Genomic DNA, 23,000 nt, shown 5'->3' with positions numbered 1-23,000 from the left:
CGGAATAATAAACTTTTAAGGGCAAGTGACAATATATTTGACCCGGGGCGGCGACCAATATTGGATATATAATTTTTTTATGATTGTGTAAGTGCTACTTGTGTAATATTGTGGTGAAGTGGTTTAAGCAGCGATACCTAATGGCAGAATAGACTAACAAGTAGAATTTGTTTATGCCTTTATTGATAAAATTAATTAGTGTTTGTATTGATACAATTAAATAATGTTTCAGATTCTACGATGTTCATATTCATACTTTGCTGTGTTGAATCAAGCCAATAGTCAATAATTAAAATAAATGAAGTCGTTATTATGAAAGTTACATGTACGTACAGTCGACCATAAGTGAAGAGCGAGCCTGCATGGATCTTAAAGAGGCAAGCTTGCAATGATTTATGGTAGCTTTTTGTGTTGTTTTACACGGTGGTCTGTACATTTATGTACATCTAAATTAATTAAAAGGTATCTACAGTATGACGTTTTTACAGGGTAGACAGAGCCAAGGGACTACTTATAAACCAATTCCACACCAAGGTACCCACCAATGGCAAAAAAAAGTAGTTTGTTAAAAATTCCCAAATGTTGTTTTCTACTCTATATAGGAAGACTGTATTTAGCTACAAATAAAACACGAAATTGACAAATTAATTGTTTATTTATAAACCGTGTATCACATATATATATATGCGTAGTGTACTTTTACGACATTTTAGGCAAGAGTGCACTTAGTTCATGATAGTTATGAAAAATACATTATTTTGAATGCTCAACGGTATTAACTTACATTTTAGTCAAGTTGGTAAATTCGTGCGCTTAAATTAAAATAGCTAACTTTAATTACAACCATTCTAGAATTATATTTTTATACTTTTGAGTGAGGTGTACGTAATTTGTGAAAATAAATCAAAGATGAATTGATTGAAAGTTAAGCTTTTTAAAACTTTAATATTATATGTAAAATTATGTGTGGCTTAAAACATTTTGTAACATTAAAGGGAAGACTTGTGATACCACATTAAAATTATATTCTATTTGTAAAAATTACGTACATTTCCTGAAAAGTATAAATATATATCTATAGCAATTAGCAAACGCAAACAAAATTTAATCATATTTTTTTATATCGTTAATAAAGAAAATTGTAATAATTATCCTCATCAGTCATATAAAGTTATTTTGATATAGTATTTTAAAGTCGTACGCTGCGTAACACGTAATCGTCGCGCTTATTCAACATGTCTCAGTCACACACCTTACGTGCGCAAGAGATGGGTGAATAAAACGGGAGCGAACAAGCTAAATGCGCGCTACGGTTGCAAAAAGAATTTAATGCCATCTCTTTTTATCGCTATAATGCCAATAAGAGATGTTTGTTCAGTTGCTCAGTGTAGTCGTAGTGTCACTCAGCGGACGGCCTCAGAATTCTAGTACTTTATTCAGCACAATAAATTATTAATTAACATTAATCATACCCGAAGTTTTATTTAAACTAACCATTAAATTCGCACATCAAAATTGGATAAGAACTTGATTATCAATAGCTAACAATCAGTCGCATTATTTCACATATAAAGCTCATTTTGAAATGCATCTTTTTATTGATTACACCGATATTATTTCACAATCCATCAGAAGATATGAATATACGAGTATGTTTACACCGACACGCCATCAATTTTTTTACAGAAAAAAAGCGAAATATTTCACCACAAAACAAACATAATTAGTATTAAAATCAATAGGTTCAGAAATAAGCTAGTGATATGTCGTCCTCTTGTGCGATAGAACAATGTAATAATAATAAAGTGCAGCAGAAGTAACGAAGCACCGAGAAATAAAATTAATTTCTTTAATTATATTTTATAACTAGACGTTGCCCGGGGCTTCGCTTCCGTGGGAATTTTGAGATAAAATATAGCCTATAGCAATCTTGGATAATGTACCTTTCCAATGGTGAAATAATTTTTGAAATCAGTTCGGCAGTTTCGGAGATCACCCGCGTCAAACATACAAACTCACAAATGCTTACCTTTTTATAATAATAGTGTAGATTGAAAATATATCAGTGTAATGAATTGTATGCCAAAGTTTTGCATCAATTAAAATAGGATTAATAGAAAAAGACTCGTGCAGTCAACAGTAATATTTTTAAAATCATAATCCTTGAGAAAATTTAATAAGGCATTGGGTTTATTATCCATATCACAGCGATGCAAAGCTTTTATTTATATAGTGGATATATATCTGGAATACCGAAGGAATAACGAAGAGTGTTCAAATTCTCCGTTGTTCATACTTGGCTTTTTGTTTTGAAGAATGTAATAATTCGCACTTGTATCTCCTTTCAATAACTTTCTACATTATAAACTATAACTTTACGATATTGTGAACTGAATATTATTAATGATTTAAATAAAAAAACGCTAAAGCACGACTAAGAATCGCAACGTAACTAACTAATGAGATTACGATTTTATCAACATCAAGTATTTCCAATACAATCAACATACAACAAAAAAAGTTTAATGTCCAAACGTCACAATAAATTGCTACAAAAATAACCACAACCGAAATTTTGAAAACTATCATTGGCTCTAACTTCAGCATTTTTGCACACTTGCCCAACACTGGGTATTGGCGTTCCATGTCACTAGTACCGCCTAGTTCCATTATGGAACTACTAGATATTTAATCACTAGTTCCATTTAAAAAATAATGGAACCGACGTTGATTTCCTCATCGTAACTGATGCCATCTACAATTCCACGATGGAACTATTGAAACCTGGGTATACTATACACTGCAACGTCGTCTGTGTACGCGGAGATAATCACCATTGTAAAATCAAAGGCCGCAGTGCGAGTTTTCAATTCGGAACATAACTTACTTCTTATTCTCGATAGAAGTACGTTGTAATAAAAACACGGTCCTCAAAAGGACTATTTTTATATAGCAAATACATATCGATACCGAAGCGTTGGCGATTTTTTAAGAATACCATATATTGTTTTCTTGACGAGGGGCGTTTATTCTATACTTTAATTTGAAATTTGAAAAAAAAATTATACAGCGCAGGAAGGATTTATAAATATAAAAAACGACCTGTACTTGAGCACCAACTAATCTTTTTCGCAGTTAGGCTTCTCGATTGGGCTGGGTATAGACGGTCACAACCAACGAATCACAGTGTGGCATGTGATAAAAGTGACTGCATCCGGCTGAGCGAACTAAACGGACCGAAAACTCACACTACGCATACAGGAAAATATATTATTTGTTTCGTTTTCGAATAAAAAATATATGTGCAACGTAAAGCACCAATTTCTGACATTTGCCAATCCTATTCGGAATATTTTAAAAATAAATCACATTCAGTGAAAATGAAAAGTCAACAAATATATTTCTTTCGCCAACGATACAAAGAATATTTCCTTCGTTCGCCAGCCACACACTCCACGTATTTGTATTTTGAGAACACATTGAAAACAAAAAAATCTACGCCACAATAAATTATCTAGACTATTGACGAAGCAGAATAAAAATATAAAATTATATAACTAAAATCTGGTAGTGTATGGCAAGCTTCAGACGACGTAGAAATAAAATAAATTATACTATCTAAAGAGCACAAATAAATATCTATGTCCGACTATTTTATAACTAGGAATGGTAAGACTACATATTTTTATATAGCACATCTACACAACATTTGTTCGCAATAAGATTTTGAGAATATATATTTTTAAACTTTGTAAAATAGTATCTTCGTAACATTACTATATTTCTTATATTCTTTTTTCATCTTCTGACAACCGCAAGATTTATTTTACAAAGTTTTAATCAAATGTGCGCAGTAAACAGTTATATGTACAATATTTATGTAAATTGAAAGGGTGCATCGGAAAATCTTATCGCGACCAAATGTAAGGCGTAAAAATATTGGAACAGTATCTATATATTTTCAATTCTACTCAAAATAACAACTATAGTACTGCACTAACCACTACTCGCTGTCTTTAATTAGGAAATATGTTTACAACTATGTATCGACAATATTAAAGTTATTTGGCTTACATTTTTTACGGCTAGCGAGCTGTGAGGACTGGCCAGAAATCTAAATGTTTTTTCACCGAATCGTTCTAATATTTTGAATTCTGTCCAGTCTCCAAGAACAATCGAGAGTTATTCTTTCTTAAAATTTTAATAAAGCGCATTACAATAAATTGATGGCCAGCATCAAGTAGATAAAAAAGTGATTTTTAGAATTAGTCGTAAATATGAAAACGACTACCACTAATAATATGAGCAGTAGACGTTATAATAATGAAGTGTATACGTACGTTTTATTAAAATAGTTTTGTAAACACCACAGTATAAGTAGTATCTAATCTCGATTGCCCCACATTTTCCCCGCGTTTTTAATATCACTTCTAAATGGCACACTATCTCGATCCTACGTAACTGTGTGGTCCAATAAATTGATATTTTCCAATAACATTAAATCGAAGAGATAGACAATTTTTATAACAACCTATTACGAAAATATATTATTTTTATTACTATTTTGCTCGAAGAAACCAGATCCATTAGTATTTTGAGCAAACGCTATGCTTCGGCTATGAGCACAGACCATTTCTAAATGGTCTATGGCTACGAGGAAGTGTTTCTACCCGTCATTAATGTCATACAAATTATATTTTAACTACTCATAAGATTTGCAGCACATTACAATATCAATACAATATATAATAATTAAACATATCTACTTACTAAAGGAATACATCAACGAATCTCTAAAACGGAATTCATTCGAAAGAAATACATAATTAATAATCAACATAATTAGAATAAGTACATTGTCAACAATATTTGCATAACTACTATAAATAAACGGGTATCTTGCGGCAAATTAAAAAAAAAAACTACGAGCCTAACACGAAACATATTGTAGGAATTTGTTGCATAAAAATCAACAATGTCCACATGAAATCGATGTATGACTAACACTAACCTGACTAACTACATCAACACATTACTATCATACTGATTTAATACAAATTTTACGATAGAACTTGTACAAATTATAATAATTTATTTTTCATCACCATTTTCTATATGGCTGTCTGTTTGAACTTATTAAAATGTTATTTTTGAAGAATACAAAAAAAAAAAAACATAAATTAGATATTATACACATATGTATATTATTACATTTATACCTACATATATATATATATATATAGCTTAAATTATAAATAAATACAACCTAGCTTTGAAACATACAGGTACAAGAAAGAGATTAATTTCCTTTTTTATTTTTCATTCCATTATTGGATTTCATCAAAATTTCAACATGTTCCATTCATACATTTTATTTTTAACATATGTCTCGTATATCGTACACCTGAATAGTTGTCGAGGTTAAAAAGCACATAGCAAAATCATTTGTCCTACACGGATTTCATTCACGCCATTTTAGCAATATAATACACAACTATCCAACATTCAACCTTATTTCCACGCACATAAAGGTCATTATGTACCTAAGAGATCTCTGACATGGATCTGACGTGCCTTGGACGGGTCAGTAGAGGGCCAGTATAACCCGACTCAATAAAGAAGAATAGGTACACGTAAGCGTAGTTCTCATTATCTAGTAACATCGAAAGCTACTTCTAAATTGAATCGCGTTGTACTAATTCTTTTGGGATCGACTCGTCTTATTTTAAAAAAGTAATTTTTAGAAAATATATTTTTTTAATTGTTTGATTTCTATCTCTTCTCTTTGGATTATAATTGGTAGGTACCTATATAAAATAATAATAGGATCTTCGACACTTCATTTTGTTTTCATCATAAATATTTTCATTAATGATTATATTAAAAAATAACAGAATATTTAATATTTTATTCTAAATATTTTAGGTCTTGTTTGCATAAAAACATGTGTGCGTACACTCATTTCAAAATATTGTACGTCAATGATTTTTTTTAAATGACAAAATAGTAAAATGCTTGTTAAAAGAAATCGAACATATGTCATAATATTGGAAATGAAGTGTATGGATGATCGTAAAATTTGAGCATTATCAAACTTTGTGGGTCTCCTTTCATTTTCTTCTGTCTTCGTCTGACAAATCGTCCGTGCAAATAATCTTATTATAATGACTCACCCTTTCGCGTACGTTCAAATTAATACCTGCAAAAGAAACAAATTCATTTAAAACTGTCGCAAGTAATGTTGGCCAAAATGATATTATAGATGCAAATGTGTGTGTTACTGTGTTCTGTTATATATTTTTTGTATGTTTGCTTTTTATCATAGTTTAAATTGATGCAGGTATTTTTTGATATCGACGATTGTGTTACTGTTATATAGTAAGTTGGATTTGTATTGCTTAAATTTTAAAACCTATTATTGGCTCAAGAATATATCTATGTACCAGCTTGTATCCTTTTTCACCCCTTCATAGTCCAAGGTCCCCGTACTGCACGGACCATTTCTCGTAGGCCAGCAGACTGTGGGGGGACACGGACGGCCGGATCCGCTTGAGGGAGTCCATGAAGTCCTGGAACGTGATGCTCCGGACCAGGGACAGGTCCAGGCATTTCACCTCCTCGGGATCCAGTTCTGAAAGGGGGTTAAAAAGTTATAATAAATTCATACAAAATGTTGTAATCATGCTAATTTTATGAGATATTCGGGAATATCAAATACATAAATTCGTTTGAGATAAACCATTCAAATAGTTATGAAATTCTACACTGAACACTATTGGAAGGGGAGTTATCTACTCCGTAAATAATGGCCTAAAAATGTATGGACATTACGAAGCTGAAAATGATGAACATCAGATCAGGTGAGCGTCGCCAGCCTCTGCAGCTCATCGGCATGAAGCGCTGCAGCCGCTGCATTACCTCTGATGGGGCCGAGCGCCGCGTCGCGCGCCAGCGCGGTGAGGTCGCTGCCGGAGTAGCCGTCAGTGAGCGCCGCCAGCCGCTGCAGCTCGTCCTCGCTCAGCGCTGCAGCGGCTGCGCCGCGCGCGAGCACCCGTTTCAGTAGACACGTCCGCGTTCGGATGTCTGGGAGTGACACGTATACCCGTTTTGGAAATCGTCTGAAAATAAAAAAATATATATCTTCATTGTCGGTGTGTCATTTATATAAGTTATCAGCATTGAGACAGACAGCATTCTTTTTTAAATATATTTGTTAATTTTTTTATTCACTGAATACATTTTCACAATATACATTCGTACATGGAACAAATATTAAAAGAAATAAACAATAAAATAAGTAGACTTTCAATACTAAACCCGAACAGCTGATCGGCCAATCGGTATGGGAGACCAAAATATTTTTTGTCTTTATTGGATACTGGTTTGACATTGCCATAACTACTCGAAAAAGACAAGAAGCCTTATCCAGAGGTAACCTGAATAATTGCGCAACAGTTTTAATTATTAATAATAACTGTTTTAAGTAAATTAAAACACTTTATTGCACCAAAAAAGATTTAGAAAAAAACCTAGGAGACTAAAATATAGATAATAAATACAATAGGCGGCCTTATCGCTGGTGCAATCTTTTCCAGGGTACCTTAGTGAAAGGATAAGTACTGTTTTATTATTACCTTAGGGCTGCTTCATCTAACTCCTGTGGTCTGTTGGTAGCCGCCATGACAATAAGCCTGTCCGCCCCTGCCGCCGGCAAACCATCGAACTCCACCAGGAATTCTGTTTTGAGTCGCCGCGACGCTTCGTGTTCGCTCGACGAACGTTCGCACAGGAGGGAGTCCACTTCGTCCACGAATATTATTGACGGCTGAAACAACAAAATAGCACAGTTTCGTGAGATACTGTTTATAAATGAAAATATTCGTGTATAACTGTACTATTGTATGGCTAGTAAACAAAAGGTCTTAAGGTGTTGAAAGTACGTGTATTATCTCCAAGATGGAGGCACAGAGAGAGCGGGAACAAACAATAGACAATAAAGTAAAGTAAACTAAAATGTTGCTATTTCCGACAGATAAATGTAATTTTTCGACGGCCTTGGTAAATGCGAAAGAGCCGCCAGCGTCGACAAAGTAGTAAGGGTTGTCACAAAATGTGAAATACGCGTACACATAGTAAGTGTACATTAATTTTGTTTTTTTTTTAAGTTGCAGCACTTATTAAGCTACATGTCATATGGAACGTTTATGATGCCCCCTCACACCGCAACCCTCAGTCCCCCACGATCGCCCTGCGTGGAGCCGTTCGTAATTCGACTGTAGGAGAACAATGCTGTAGTAATAGTGCCTACAAAATATTACAAGCGTGTGTAGTGTTGAGTGACAAAACCAAGCGCTATAATAAGGCCGAGTATGTAATGAGGTACGTTTTACAAATGACATGATGACATCAAGTGTTTTTTTTAAACTATCAAGCAGGCAAACGTCGAATAAATCACTAGTAATGTTACGAACAAACGTGTTGAAAAATGTATACTTCTAATATTATTAATGCGAAGTTTGTGAGGATGTATGATTGTTACTTTTTCAGGCAAAATTTACTGGACGGATTGTTATGGAATTTTGTACACGTGTAGAATATAACCTGGAATAATGCATAGGATACTTATATCCCGAATTTCCCAAGGGAGCGAAGCCCCGGGGCGCAGCTAGTTTTATATATTACCTGCAGCTCCCTGGCCACTTGGAACAACGCGCGCACCATTTTCTCGCCCTCTCCAACGTATTTACTCGTGAGTGTGGCCGCCGATATGGAGAAGAACGTGGCTGAACATTCCGCAGCCACACACCGCGCCAGCAACGTTTTCCCTGAGAACAAGAGAAATCAACGTACAGATACTAGTCTATCAATAGATACTAGTTGTTCGCCGCGAACACAATATTTTTTTACAAAATTGTGAATATTTCAAAAACTACTGAACTGATTTTGATGCCTTACGAAGTTAAAAATTCTATTGACAGATTCCATGTCTCTTCTATACTTACATACAATATGTCCTCCTGTCGTCTGTCTGTATGAACGTGATAAAGTCAAATCCGTCCGGTAGGGACGGATTTAAATGGCAGTATCCTCATAAAAAATATAATTGGTTTATGTCATAATTACGTACAATTTGTACATTTACTAAATATATTTATAAGACCTACATTTGTCAATTGACGTCTTTGGGGAATGTTGCGCCGCTTCTTCTTCACCTGCGCTTTGGAAGTCGGCGGTAGGAATTATTAGACTTCAATAAATAATGAATATCATCCTAAATTTAATAAAATAATTTGAATTTGAATTTCACAGTAGGATTTTAAGGCACACATAAAATTTAAAACGTCATTACCGTTGCCTGGAGGACCGAACAACAGTAACCCTCTCGCCGGAGACCTCAGTCCCGTGAACAACTCCGGCCTCAAGGATGGCAACACCACCATCTCTTGTAGCGCTTGTTTTGCGGTCTATAAAATAAAATATTTTATTTAACACATATGATACAGAAAATTGTGGTATTCATACATAACAGAACGAATTGTGAATTACTAAAGATATATATATATATTTATTGGCTAATTAAGTTCTCTCTCTTAATTTCTCAACAGTCCTCACATCTGATATTAACATGCTTAATATTAGTGAAATATGTAAAGCATTAACTTCATTTATAAGATCTAGATACATCTACTTCATATTCTGATTCAAATTAATTTAGATAATTTTATTTTCCATATTGTCGCGCCATGTTTTTGTTTGTTAAATGTAACGATTTGTATTCGATGCCCACGACACAGGCCTCGCCTAGTGTGGGATCATTTGTATGTAATTATTTTCGAGAAATAAATAATTCTTATTCTTATAGTCAGTGGATAAATAATATTTCATTTAATTTCTGAACGGTTTCTTTCCAGCCGTTGAGTGTCGAAGCCAGCTTTCCTACGTTTTCGTCTCCACTTCGTACATTCTTACCTATCCATACTATATGTATTGACGAAACGTTCAGGACTAACATATTTTTTTATGGTTTTTGCGACTAGCAACATTAAGTTTTTATTAATATTTACTACTGGCAACATTGTAATGTAGCTGCCCTTCTTCCTGTGTGGGCCACAAAAAACGCATCGTCTCGAAGCCCGCAATTTTAATTCCCAGCGACGAACCTAACCCAGTACCATAAAACACAGTCCATTAACAAGGTGAACAATGTTTTTACCCGAACGAAGCAGGGACGGGCCGCTAGTTAATTATAAAGAAAGAAATATATGAAACTCACCTCCTGGCCAGCAATATCCTCCCAGTGCACCTTCGGTCCTCCCTCCACGATCTCGTCCAGAATTAGCTGCACCAGCTTAGGGTCCACCCCCCTCACGCTCAGCGCCGGCTGGGGGGTCCTGCTCCTCGTGGGGGTGCCCCGCTGTGACCCCCCGCCGACGGCCCGACGGATAGGCGACCCGTTCGTGGGGACCTGATACGCGTTCTATATTTGATAAAGTGGGAGAAATATGATTTTAATGGCGGTGAAGATGTCAAGAGAAGAGAAAGCAAAGCCTGAAAATTGCCTGAAATAAATGATTTTTTTTTTTTATATATTTGTGATTTAATTTTAATAGTGGTTGGCAGATTAAAAATGACTATGAAATATGAATGGTTATTTGATTGCATATGTTGCATTTAGTAAATAAACTGCGGAAAATGTTGGATATACATATGTACAGCGACGAAATAATTATTTCGTCGCAATAATTATTTATCAGTATTTATCAATATATCTTGTGTCCATGTTCTGGTGTCCATTTCAAAAATCAATGTTTTATTGATATCAATATGCAACAAAAAGATTTATGGTATAGGTATTTTACGTACAAATGTGGTACAGTGAACGTTTTTAAACAGTGCAGTTAATTAAGTTGTTAATAAATCAGGTTATAAATCTATATGTAGCTCCTTCTGGCTTTATAAGGGCAGTCTTCTACCAAATAAAGAATAAAATACATTTGCATACTAGACACGAGACACACGTACACATTTTTATACGCATTCCAAGTCTCCAACTATATATCGGAAGACGCGTGTATCGTAATAAGTTAAGTATACTATACTATGTTGACCTCTAAATGTTGCACATATGCGTATATTTGTGAACGACCTTGTATAGCCCAAAGTAAACCACGCAGATACAACTATATTTATGACTCAAACATAGGTTTTATTGAGTCGAGTACAGCAACGTGACGTAAGCGAGTGTAAACTGTGTACCAAAAACATAAAACATCCTGGCAACTTAGCCTATGACGTAATAGAAAAATAAAACTGTCTGAACAAGGTTTGTGAAATCTTATCAATATTAAAAAAAAAAAATTCTCTGATTAGACTTTGAATACATTGTATATTGTCTAATGTTTTTTTTTATTGAAAGGATGAGACAATATACTAAATAACTATTCGAACCAAATACATGATGACGACAACCGGCTGACCTAAACGTCCTTCTGCAAATTGACTTCCCGTGATAACGCAAATAAAACTACTATGAGAAGCTACCGTGCCTAAGGCCTGAATTATCACATTGGGAACAATGAGATAATGGAATTACGTCACTTTCACTTAAATATCATTACAATACAGACTGCAATGTGATGGCTGTAGGTGTGTCCCAGTTTTTAAACCTGGTCCGCGATATCGCCCACACAATATGACCATTTTTGTAAAGTTGCGTAAAAATACAAGCTCATATGAAAGGTAAAGTGAATCAACGCTACGATTTCGTACAACGTCCACAGCTAAAAATGAGATATAGTCGTAAAATGTATGTCGTAAATTATCGCGATGGGCTTAAAAATTTAGATTTAAAAAATAATCTAGACGACTCACGCGATGTTCGAGAAAATTTTGCGTGAGCTATATTTTGAGGAAACAGACAATGAGATATATTTTATAACTAGGGAACATTTTTATAAGTGGACGCGAATAAATAAAATAAAAAATTAGCCGTTGTCGTGTGATATGGCTAAGATTCCGAAAGATTAGTATAGTACACGAGGTGATAACCACGGATTGGTCCGTAGTGATAACCTGCCCCTACATGTTTTATGGCCTATGGCTGTGGATCCCGCCACTTTCGCTCCATGCCCCGTCATAGAGCTAAACGTTGACTTCGTGTTCAGCAAGTCTTGGCTCGGTTTGGCTCAAAGACGTGAAACTTTATCAATATAAGTATATAAATATAAGTGAGAAAGAGTCATTCATGTTTCGATTATGTTTCAGAATCAGGCGGTTTTTAAAAGCTTTTATTTTATAATTATTATTTGTTTTTATTTGTCGACACGAACACAATCGGTAAAACAACTTTCGTAATTAGGAAATACTGAAACTTAATATACGGCAAACTCCCACGGGAAGCCTTCAGTAACGGCTACTAATTGGAATTTGAATATAAGGCTTCCTTAAAGTGACAAAGTAGCAAAATGTCTTATTTCCAGAAAGATCCAATCCACAACAGAAAGTGGGAGGTTTGTTCAGATGTGAAAGGCAGTGGGTGATTCGGAACAGTTTCATAATAGCCCTTCACATACAAAAGTCGGCAATCAGCTGATCGGAACATAATGAATGGCCGCATTGCCTGTTGGTGCAAAATAAGGAAAACTCAGAATGTCAACTACAACTACCTATTATACGTTAACGAGAAATTGACGTTTTGAAAAAATGGCGGCAGCGATGTTTAGTGCGCTGCTTCTTCTTCACCTACGGCGGCCTTCATGACGGCCTAAAACCCAGGTTCTACTTATAAAATAAACACGTCACAAGAGGAAGTGGGTACTTATCAACTAACCGAATCAGATACATTTTCCTAATGTCAAAAAAAAGTCAAGACGTCACGATTTTGGAATCAAAGAGGATTCTTAAAATACTTTAATAACAAAATAATAGTAAATCAATTAAAGAGACAATTCATTATTGTATTTGTTTTTTAAATATTTTATTATTAACCTTATATATTTAAATACCTATATTTTTTAAATCTACGTTTTATTTTATTTGTGCAAATTTTTGTATTATTTAGTACATAAGATGCGCCACATGGATTGATTTTTGGATCCACAATCGGTAAAAAGGGGAATCGCTTTTTCTCTTTTTAAATTTATATCGACTAATTTTTTTTTTTCTTACTTTCTTTACCAAGTAGCCAGTTCTGTACTGTACTGTAAATAATGTCCACCGGCACCCGACGACCGGAAGTCATTTGATACTTTGCGCTTCATCGGCGCGGAAATGGCGGCGACCTTAGGGCTGCCTGCTTTTTTTTATTCCTCGTTTAGGCTTCTTCGGTCAATCAATTCTTGTTTGCAACAGCATCGAAGTTCCCTCTCATCACTCTTGATATGTTTCGGTTTACAACTAAAATATTTGGCTGAACGTCGTGAAACAGACAAGTTTTATATCTAACGAAATTTTAACGTCGTTAAACAGACAAGTTATATAACGAAATTTTATTCTAAATTAATATCATTTAAAATCAAAGCCGTTCAAGTAAAATTGATTAAAAAATTAAAACTTCACAGGTACTTTTTCACAATAAAATTTTAAAATATACACTATATAGGTAATTTTCTCTAAAAATATATATATACAGTTCTCTAAAAGCTACAGACAACTAGTATTTCGGAACGACCGCTGCTGAGAAGAACTGCAGATAAAAAAAAAACTAACACTGATGTCATCATGCCAGAAGGGCTAAAACAATTGAAAAACAATCGCTAGGATTTTGTTTACAAACTGTAAGTTTCTAATATTTTCAAGCGAAGCAGCCCTGATTTTAAAACAATTTGAGAAATACTTCGTGAACTTTCTTACGTATAATAAGCATCAATGATTTATATTTGTTAAACAAAGAATTTTCACAAAATATATATTTTTTTGTAAAAACATAAAAATCCTTACATATATTACAAAGTCCAAAACAAAGTCCTCTGCGCGTCTGTCTGTTCGCGATAAACTCAAAGGCTGCACGGATTCTCATGTATTTTCACCAGTAGATAGTGTGATTCTTGAGGAAGTTTTAAGTGTATAATTTATTATATTTTATCCCGGCCCGCTATGTATAAATTTGAAACTAAGAAATCGAAGCATGCATTATATAGTTATATCAAACAAACTTTAACCATCGCTTCTCAGGCAAAAGTGAAGAATTTTATAGGCTAAATGGATTCTTTTGTTTTCAATTAAAAAACCTCAGCTTTGACGGTATTCAAAGGTTTATAATTTTAAATCCGTATTTCCAAGGATTGTTTCTGTCAATTGAAGTTTGTAACAAAGTAAATGAACGCATGAAGCGTAGCGAAATCATTTTACATTGTATTAAAATTCTCTTAGATAATTTGCACGCCGTTTATATGCTAAATATGTTTTCAGCGGATTACCATGTTAGCAATGTCAACGGTGTTTGTTGAAGGTATTTGTGCACATATAGCAATAATAATTGTATGACCTAATTTGTTTATATATAGAGAACAATGTGGGTTACGACGGAAGTTTACTTACTGCAACAAATTGCAAAAAAATGGTAATATCGAAGAAGACGAGGCATGAATATTTTGACATTACGTTTTAGGATTCTGTATCTCAAAAAGTAACAACGGAACCATTGTATAAATAAAGATGACGAACGGAAAACGGAACCCTTATATAAACTTTTTACTACTATCACATATGTTTGGATCATTGCGTTGTCCATTTCTTACAGTTGTGAAAAAATTAAACTTTTAAATCAAAGACTGTTCTAACAACTAAAGCACTTCTTGGAAATAATTATGATTCGATAGTAACGTTTTTATAGGAAATATTGTATAAAGTTTATTGTTAGTCTATTGTGCCAAGGTTGACAAAACGTTGGTCCGTAAACAAATATAACTATTCCGGAATCGTGAACGTTCACGATAACCTTAAAATTTTACGATGCATCCGCTGATATTTATTTAAATTGTGTTAAATGTTTTATAGAAACTGTTATTCTCAGTATTTTTATTAAACATGGACATTTAAAAAGTTTAGACGTCAATTCGAAATCATTTTGTATAAACACACATACCCACATTTGTTAATTGACGTCTTTGGAGAAAAAGCTGCGGTGAAATTTGTTGCGCCGCATCATCTTCATCTGCGCTTTGGAAGTCGGCAGTGGACTTGGTTTAAGTAATTTTTTGACGTCAATAAGGTGATGTATATCGTCCTAAATTGAATAAAGAATTTTCAATTTGAATTTTCTTGTCAAAATGTATTTCTTAAAAGTTATCCATCGCCCTCACCGGTCAACTTAGAATGAAGTAATTTTTTTGTCAAAAAATACTCAACAGTAGCGACGCTCTTACCAGACTACATGAAAATTTAATTTTTTTTTTGCTTGTTATGAAAATGGACCATAGAGACCAGACATGGAAGGGCCTTAAATTTTTTAAAGAAAATGAAACGACAAACTAGAAACTCACAGAAAGCTGCCGCTTGACAGCCGGCGGTGTGGACGCCGGCTTCGTCGGGTACCGGCTGTAGTTGCCGTTTGAGCTGCTGGGCTGCGACGCCGAGCGGCCCATGGAGCGTGGCAGCGTTTGGGACTTCATGAGCGGGCCGCCGCCGCTGGGCACGCGGCGTCCGGCTGTAGTCAGCTTGCGGCCGGCCACTGTTGGCCGAAAACGGGTTACCGTTGACAGACAAACAGAATAAATGTCATCACTGATTTGCTATCACAGAATCACACACGTGTCACAAATTAATAAATTAATATTTATCGGTCTATGTGAATAACTTTAAAAGTGTAAAAAGTAATACAAAAGCTAGTGACTAATATCGTCGGCGCGCACTTTGTCTATGGTTCCTAACTTACGTTCAATTTGTTTGAGAAAAAGTAAATCTTTTAGGCTCTAGCTAGGGGCTTATATTTCTAGTATTATTACATTGAATATTACCAATGCGCAAGTGACTGTTACATTTTCACGCCTAAATAGTTGGGTCTTGTTTTAAGTGATATTTATTTAGATGGAGATTTGATATTATACTTTTTATGGGGAATTCTCGCCGGAGCGAATCGACGTGTCATGTTAAGTGAAGAAATAAAGTTATTCCAACATTTTTTATATTAAAAATTAATATCAATAAGCCTTAAGTGTCAATAAGCTTTCAGCCACAACGACATTACAGTATATAAAGTGCAATTAACCCAATATGTGAAAGGCAATACAAAAGCAGAACAAACATACAAACTATAAATCGGGGTGTTCATAATTGTGTTTCTTTTTTAATTTGACCCCTGATGAACTTTATTTACTATTTTATTATGTGAGGTTTACTTCATACGCCAACCCCAAATCACACGTAACATTTTTTAGAATGTGTATTTATAGTGTAAACGAGTTGTATGTATTTTAAAAAGGAAAAAATTGCAATTATTTTTTATTAACGACTAGAATTTTTTCATTGTTGTTGAGAAATCGTAATAAAAATTAAACAGTTAATAATGCTTACAAAAAAATTATTTCCACCAAACTATGATGTTTAAAAATTGCGTGTAAGAGGTCCTCCATTCTCCAAAGAAAGATTCGGTGATAGTCGGTTCGACCCCCATGAACACCTAACGTAATTTTAAGTGTTTATACAAAACAAACTATTTCCACTTTCATCTCAGAGTTTGCAGTCTGGCTTAACTCGTTTATAAGTGTAATCCGAGCACAGCAAGTGAACTGAGCCAAGGTTTTAGGGCTTATGACTGCCACAAGGTTCAGAGCAAGCTTCCGAATATGAACTATAAAACTCGTATTCATCCAAACCACAGTATAATAAAGATACTCCGTAGTCAAACTATGTCACGACGATCTACACCGGCTATACATCACTCTCTTCTTCATAGTCGTATTCCTCATGGCTGAGGGTCGTGGTTATTACGTGGAATGAAACACACACAACAACTTTCTTGGCATTATAAATGGAGTGGTTTGCCAATGCCTTCTCCATTTCACACATAAGTTAATAATAATCAACCAGTGTGCAGGTTTCCTCACGATGTTTTCCTTCACCGGAAGCAAGTGGTGGATGAAAACTACTATACATGAGTCAGATTGGTATAAACTCATGTGGCACGAGTAGGTTTCTAACCAGGGACCTTTCGATCCACAGGCTTAACATTACACCACCACCGCTTCTATACATCAATACATAGTATAAAATAAAGTCGCTTTCCGCTGTCTGTGCTTATGTATGCTTAGATCTATGAAACTATGCAACGGATTTTGATGCGGGTTTTTTAATAGATAGTGTGATTCTCGCGGAAGGTTTATATGTATATGATTTATTCTTACATACATTTTATTATGATTTAGCCCGAGCGAAGCCGGGACAAGCCGCTAGTTTATTTATACATCGTCTTGTAAGTTTTCGTTGTTTCAGGTCTCTAATTAGGACAATTTCACATTGTGAAAAGCTTAAACGAAAATACAACACACCTTTTAGTTTTGGAACAACTTGAGCAATTAGGTACTTTGATGAAATATAAATACCCGTTTTCAATTTCATCAAACTATTTTATTTAAATCCTGGATAAACAATACAAAGCAAATTTGATTCGAATGTTTCAGGATACGTGCTGCTTTAGTTATAAGACTCGCAAATTTTTATTCATGTCCCATTTCTTTCATCACAAAACGACCCAGTGTGCAAAATTCACGATTTTAGGTCTTCGTTATCTGTGATGTACTGATTATGTCACCTGAATATGTCGCTTCAAAATCGGTAGCTTCTCGAAAACTCCAATATTAGGTCACAACACAAATATGCCTCTATTTACAGAATGGTGTCGTTCCTAAAACGGGACACTTCTAAAATTATGACTCTGTATTTCTGTCTGAGAATTTTATTATCAACTGTATGTCGAGTTGCTGTATAGACCTGTATGCGTCGACAATAAGGGCGATTTTGGGTAAGTTGATGTGCTGTTAAACGGACTCCCCATAATAACAGGAAAAATTGTGAAAATAAGTTTTTACTCCTGGACTCATTAAGTTAGAAATTTAATGACATGCATAATAATCTTAATTTCTTGTAAAGGTACACCTATGAAAGTGGCATAGTCAATACTGACAAAACCCTCTCTAATAAATAACAAGGAATAACAACAAATATTTTTGTAATGGACGTTTCTGCAAGGTTATGTTCAAAAGGATGAGTCAAGCAATCGCACCTACCTTTGTTTGATATTTTAACTCTCAAAATTTTTCATAGATTTGATATCGGACAATAGTATTCTTTTGCGAAGACAAGCGAGTATTTATTTATATCAAAAAATCAATTGAATAAAATCGCGTGAAATTAAATAGACTAGTACGAAAGTTTACTTTCACCATCGAAGCAGTAAAACGAAAGATACGAATTTAAGATTACATCGTTTGAAAGCTCTTAGATCTCATAATTGAGCAAAAATATTGTGAGGAAGAAAGTGTTAAAATGTATTGTGAGTCACATATTGAGTGTAAGACTTCAAAGGAAAAGAGGTGATAAAAAGAACTACAAACTCTGTTTAAAAAGACAGACAGAGACATATTTATATACTTTACCATTTGCGTAAAAATGATTTAATAAAAAGTTAATTGCGCGGGCTACTACAACTTATCGCAGTTGCGTTGAAGATAAAACTAATATGTAGTGCATACAACTTCTGCTTATTTTTTGTTAGTCATTTAAATTTAACTTGTCATTGGAATAGCATCATAAAGTTGCGTCAAACAGTCCACTTTGATTAAAAAAGCATTAATGGGTGGGACATTCTTGATGGTCACTGCAATGGCAGCTAACAAAACGCACGCAAGCGTAGTCACAGGCCATTGACTTCAGGCAAAAAAAAAACACATGCACCAAAAAGCAGATAAAATATAAGTTAATAGGAATCCAAACGCAGTGAACCGACAACAATGATATTTGCGCCAAAAAAAACTTAAGACCAATTGTTATTTGTTAACGGGTTATTCTAAATTTGAAAATCTGTGACGAATTTTGTTATTTTTTGCAATATGTTATGTCAAACGAAGCTAAGCGTATTTGTTTATGGTCTACCTTCGTTCGATGGCTTCGTTTGACCACTGTTATTTTCTGTATGCGCTAGTAACGTAGTCTTCGACTTTTCTAGGGGCCTCCGCCCCTTTAGTGGAGACTCCGTGGGCCTTTTGTCGTGTCGTTCTGAATCGCTCTCAACCCCCAATTTACTGAGGGCCACTAGGTTCGCTATAGATAAATATTTTAATTATTTTCTCGTATTTGATATTTAAAAACAATAAGTAATAAGCGGAGCATGCGACATACAGCCAATTCTGTAACATAAATAGCTTTACTATACAGCGGTGCATTTAGACATTTATTTTATAGATCTGTTAATGCAAAATTGCTGTTAGGAATATGCATTAACTAAATCCCCTGTTTGGTAATTCCTTGAATACACGTAATAAAATGACATTATATGATTTTGGGCTATTAGAATTTATTATCGTAAGCATATCAATATGAGACATTAAAGAGTTTGTTCTCTCAGTATAAATAACTTAGAACTCAGAATTGTAGTTGTATTAACAAGATATACTCGAATAAACATATATTGCCAGCTGGCTTGTGTTACGAGGGGTCGCACGTGTCGCTCGTTTTGCGGATAATTACGTAGCAATAAAATAAAACAGATCTATAAAAATAAAAGCATCATCCTAGAAATGGATTATCACCGTTAAAAATCTAGCTAGATCCCGTGTAATCCAGCTCCTTTAAGAAATGAGCCCTAAAATGAGCTTCGGACGAGATGAACCCGATAACTGCCCAAATCTTACACGTGACTTATATGTCCATAAAAAAAATCAATTTTTTTTTCCATATCACAGGATTATAATCACTTAATGCAGCGGTTCTCAAACTTTATCGAAGATTATTAGTTGCTTGCGGTATCTAGCTAGATGACATGGAGTGAAAACAGCTATAAGTCACATACCAAGGAAGTGTAACCGGTCCTTAGCCATTCCAAGGTTGGTCTTCATCTTGTCGTGCAGCCGCTGCGCGCGCTGCCACGCGTCCCCGCGACCCCCCCAGCAGTCCACGGCGATGCCTCGCTCCAGTTCGTAAATTCCTTTCTTGTATAACTCTATTGCTAGCTCCTTCTGACCTGATGATGAGCAAGTTTAGATGAGTGCTCCATTATAGCGTATCCGTTACATTAACATTTTGAAGATTCGGCTGGGATTTTATAAACGGCTGCCTGTCGTACGTCAACCCCCCTTGGGAATGCTATTGTTTGTTGCCTATCAGCAGTATAGGCTATGTGTACCGTCGTCATGGTCATGACGACATCCATGTAGTGGTGCTATTCTAGGGCGGAACCACATGCCGCAAAGCTAATATCAAATGTCACGTATTACAATTTCATTAGCTCTTCAACCTTTTCAATATCCTTGACACATGATAGCCCCAAAAGAGCGTGGGCGGCAAAAACAAGGGGTTACTGACTCTTGACTCATTCATTAGTAATATAGTCAATGTGCTATTGATTTTAATTTCGCTTATGAAGAAAATGGTAGTATTTCGGCAGCCATTGTTGTCAGAATATGACAGCTTCATTAATTTTAATTTCAGTTCATTGATATTCTAGTTGGAGATCTTCACTTATCTTTCTTATGTCACAAAAATCAACAAAAAGGACACTATTTTTCATAGACCCCGATACACACAGAGCATGATATCTGTGCTCTGTGCCAATACATAAATCTAAATGCACTTGTAAGGTAAAAATTAAATAGTTATGGTAAAGTTATATTGTATTGGGAAGATACTTAATTGTCCTGAAGCCACCCTACTTAATAGGAGCATAGCCATAAAAATGAAAAACAAAGAAAATCACAGCTGGTGGAATTATTTCCACCAACTCATTCTCATGTTTGTGTCCAGTTACATTTACGATCGTATAGCCTAGAATGTCGGGGTCATGTAAAAAAGATAAAATTTTGTTACGATTGTCACCTGGCTGACATCAAACCTTTTTTGAGAACGGGCTTTTTCGCTCAAGTTTAAATTTCAAAACAACCCACCAGTTAAAATGACAGCCTCATGTACAAAATTTTATTTGGCATTCAGGCGTCGCGACCGAGAAGTAGTTAGAGTATGTAATTCCATAACAAATGCCAAAATCATCTTGAGTATTGGAACAATTGAATGGGTATTTACATACATGTATGTGACGTTAATGTGCATCCATTTACATAATATTATGTATTTTTATGTAAGTCTGAGGTTGTTGAACTGTTGACAATAGATAGTAACCAATTTTCTTAACATTATGTTATAATGATTCTTTCAATAAGTGGGTACTTACTTCATTAATAGTTATGTAAGTATATATAATTTTGTGGCGTGTGGTTCCGCCCTAGAATAGGACCACTCCATATACTCCCATGGATGTCGTATGAGGTGACAAATACACATAGTCAAAGCTAATAGGCAAATGGCATTTCCGTCTAGGGTTGATGTCAGGCACACAGTCAATTTTAGGGTCATTTCTACGCCCATCAAGGGTGTAGTGTATCAGTTTAAAACAGGTGAACAACCAATCCTGGTTAATATAAAGGTCAAAACATGGTCAAAATTGTGTAATTTTTGGAGAATCATAATAAAGCAATTATTGTATTCCAAAATAAGTATATATGGTTATAAAGATATATTTTTTTTCCAATATGTCGCTGTTTGCCCATAAATTTAATAGTGAGCATATAAATAACATTCTCCATTAGTTTACAACTATCTGATATATGTAATTTATGAAGTTATTTTTAGAGTTATGGATGACTTCCTGTTATTGAAGTTTTAAAGACTCGCATCCCGCCCTGACTTTGCTCGGGTAAAACCATAATAAAAAAGATGTTTATGTCACTTCAGAAGGTTTCTTCTATATCTGTGCCAAATTTCATTAAAATCGGCCCAGTAGTTTTTGAGTTTATTCATTACAAACAAAAATACAAATTCTCTTATTAGTATGCAAAGTGAAAGGTGTGAGATGGATGTTAAAATTCTTTGATTTTATATTTTATTTGGTTTGTCTGTTTGAGAAGGCTAATCTCTGAAAGTAGCTATTACATTTGGAATATCATTAGTATTTTATTTCACAGCATAGTATTTAATTTTATAGCATTTGTAACTATATGATTGCCACTTTAATTGACATTGCAAAATTTGTACACCTTCAAATTTTTAATCTAATAAATCAGTAGTATATCTGAAATTGAATGATTCAAAGTACCTAGATACTTTGTAGGGACACCCCCCCTCTACAACTTAATATAAAGGGAAAACAAGAGAGTATCCAATAAGGTGTATCAAACAAATGGTTTCTTACCCTCATTCTCTTCATCAATCTTGAGGGCTTTTGATATGTACTCAAAAGCCTTCCGATGATGATGCTTCTGCTTCGCCAGAAGCGGATCTCCCGGCCCCACATTGTGTATGTGAGCCATCTCCTCTGCGTGTACCACCTCTGTGGACACCACACCGTCCTTCACCACTACTTCCAAATTACACTCCCCGATCTTACGAGGCTTGTGTAGCAAACGGTGCGACGCCGAATACAAATATTTGAAAATTATGAATAACTGATAAAGAATAGACCTCAGTACGTTAAACAGGATTATTATTGGGAAAGAAACAACATAAAGATTCCTTTTGTGCACAGAGGGTTGCGCATTGTTTCGCAACGAAGAACCCTTTGCTAGGTCCGCATCTGTCTTTTTGCACTTGCGGTTTGGGGATCTTGCAGTCTTTCGGGATAATCGACCACCATTGGAATCGTCACCCGAAACCATTAAGAACAATAAAACCAATCAACTCAACACGAATTATTAAACACTAGGGACGTAAACAAAGAAAGGCAAGCTTAATTCTACACCTATTCCTAAAAACAGTAAAAGAAAACCACTTCAGACGGGAAACGTCGTACTATTGAC

General features: G+C 34.8%; 2 protein-coding genes across 4 annotated transcripts in view; one reads left to right on the top strand and one right to left on the bottom strand.

The window, feature by feature from the left end:
- Positions 1-1,469, top strand: part of LOC128676922 (uncharacterized) — a 9,000-nt gene extending 7,531 nt beyond the window's left edge. The window contains exon 15 of the mRNA XM_064436519.1: positions 233-1,469. Within this exon, the coding sequence (XP_064292589.1) occupies positions 233-289 (57 nt within the window). The 3' untranslated portion in view covers positions 290-1,469. The remainder of the gene's footprint in view (positions 1-232) is intronic.
- spas (spastin) lies at positions 637-23,000 on the bottom strand. Of its 3 annotated transcripts, none has more exons than XM_053757373.2 (11): positions 22,397-23,000; positions 20,006-20,176; positions 19,090-19,257; positions 15,483-15,670; positions 10,274-10,477; positions 9,350-9,464; positions 8,683-8,825; positions 7,635-7,825; positions 6,919-7,118; positions 6,444-6,631; positions 637-6,199 (listed from the first exon to the last, which is right to left on the bottom strand). In XM_053757373.2, exons 1-10 carry the CDS (start codon positions 22,857-22,859, stop codon positions 6,468-6,470), a joined length of 2,007 nt encoding a protein of 668 aa, XP_053613348.1. In that variant the 5' UTR covers positions 22,860-23,000; the 3' UTR covers positions 637-6,199; positions 6,444-6,467. The 3 variants fall into 3 exon arrangements, with proteins under 3 accessions (XP_053613348.1, XP_053613350.1, XP_053613351.1); XM_053757375.2 differs by having other exon boundaries at positions 10,274-10,465; XM_053757376.2 differs by lacking the exon at positions 19,090-19,257.

This window comes from Plodia interpunctella, chromosome 17, assembly GCF_027563975.2.
Source record: "Plodia interpunctella isolate USDA-ARS_2022_Savannah chromosome 17, ilPloInte3.2, whole genome shotgun sequence".
Taxonomy (NCBI): Eukaryota; Metazoa; Arthropoda; class Insecta; order Lepidoptera; family Pyralidae; genus Plodia; species Plodia interpunctella.
The sequence above is the reverse complement of the archived record's forward strand: the minus strand, read 5'-3'. Positions and strand labels throughout refer to the sequence as shown.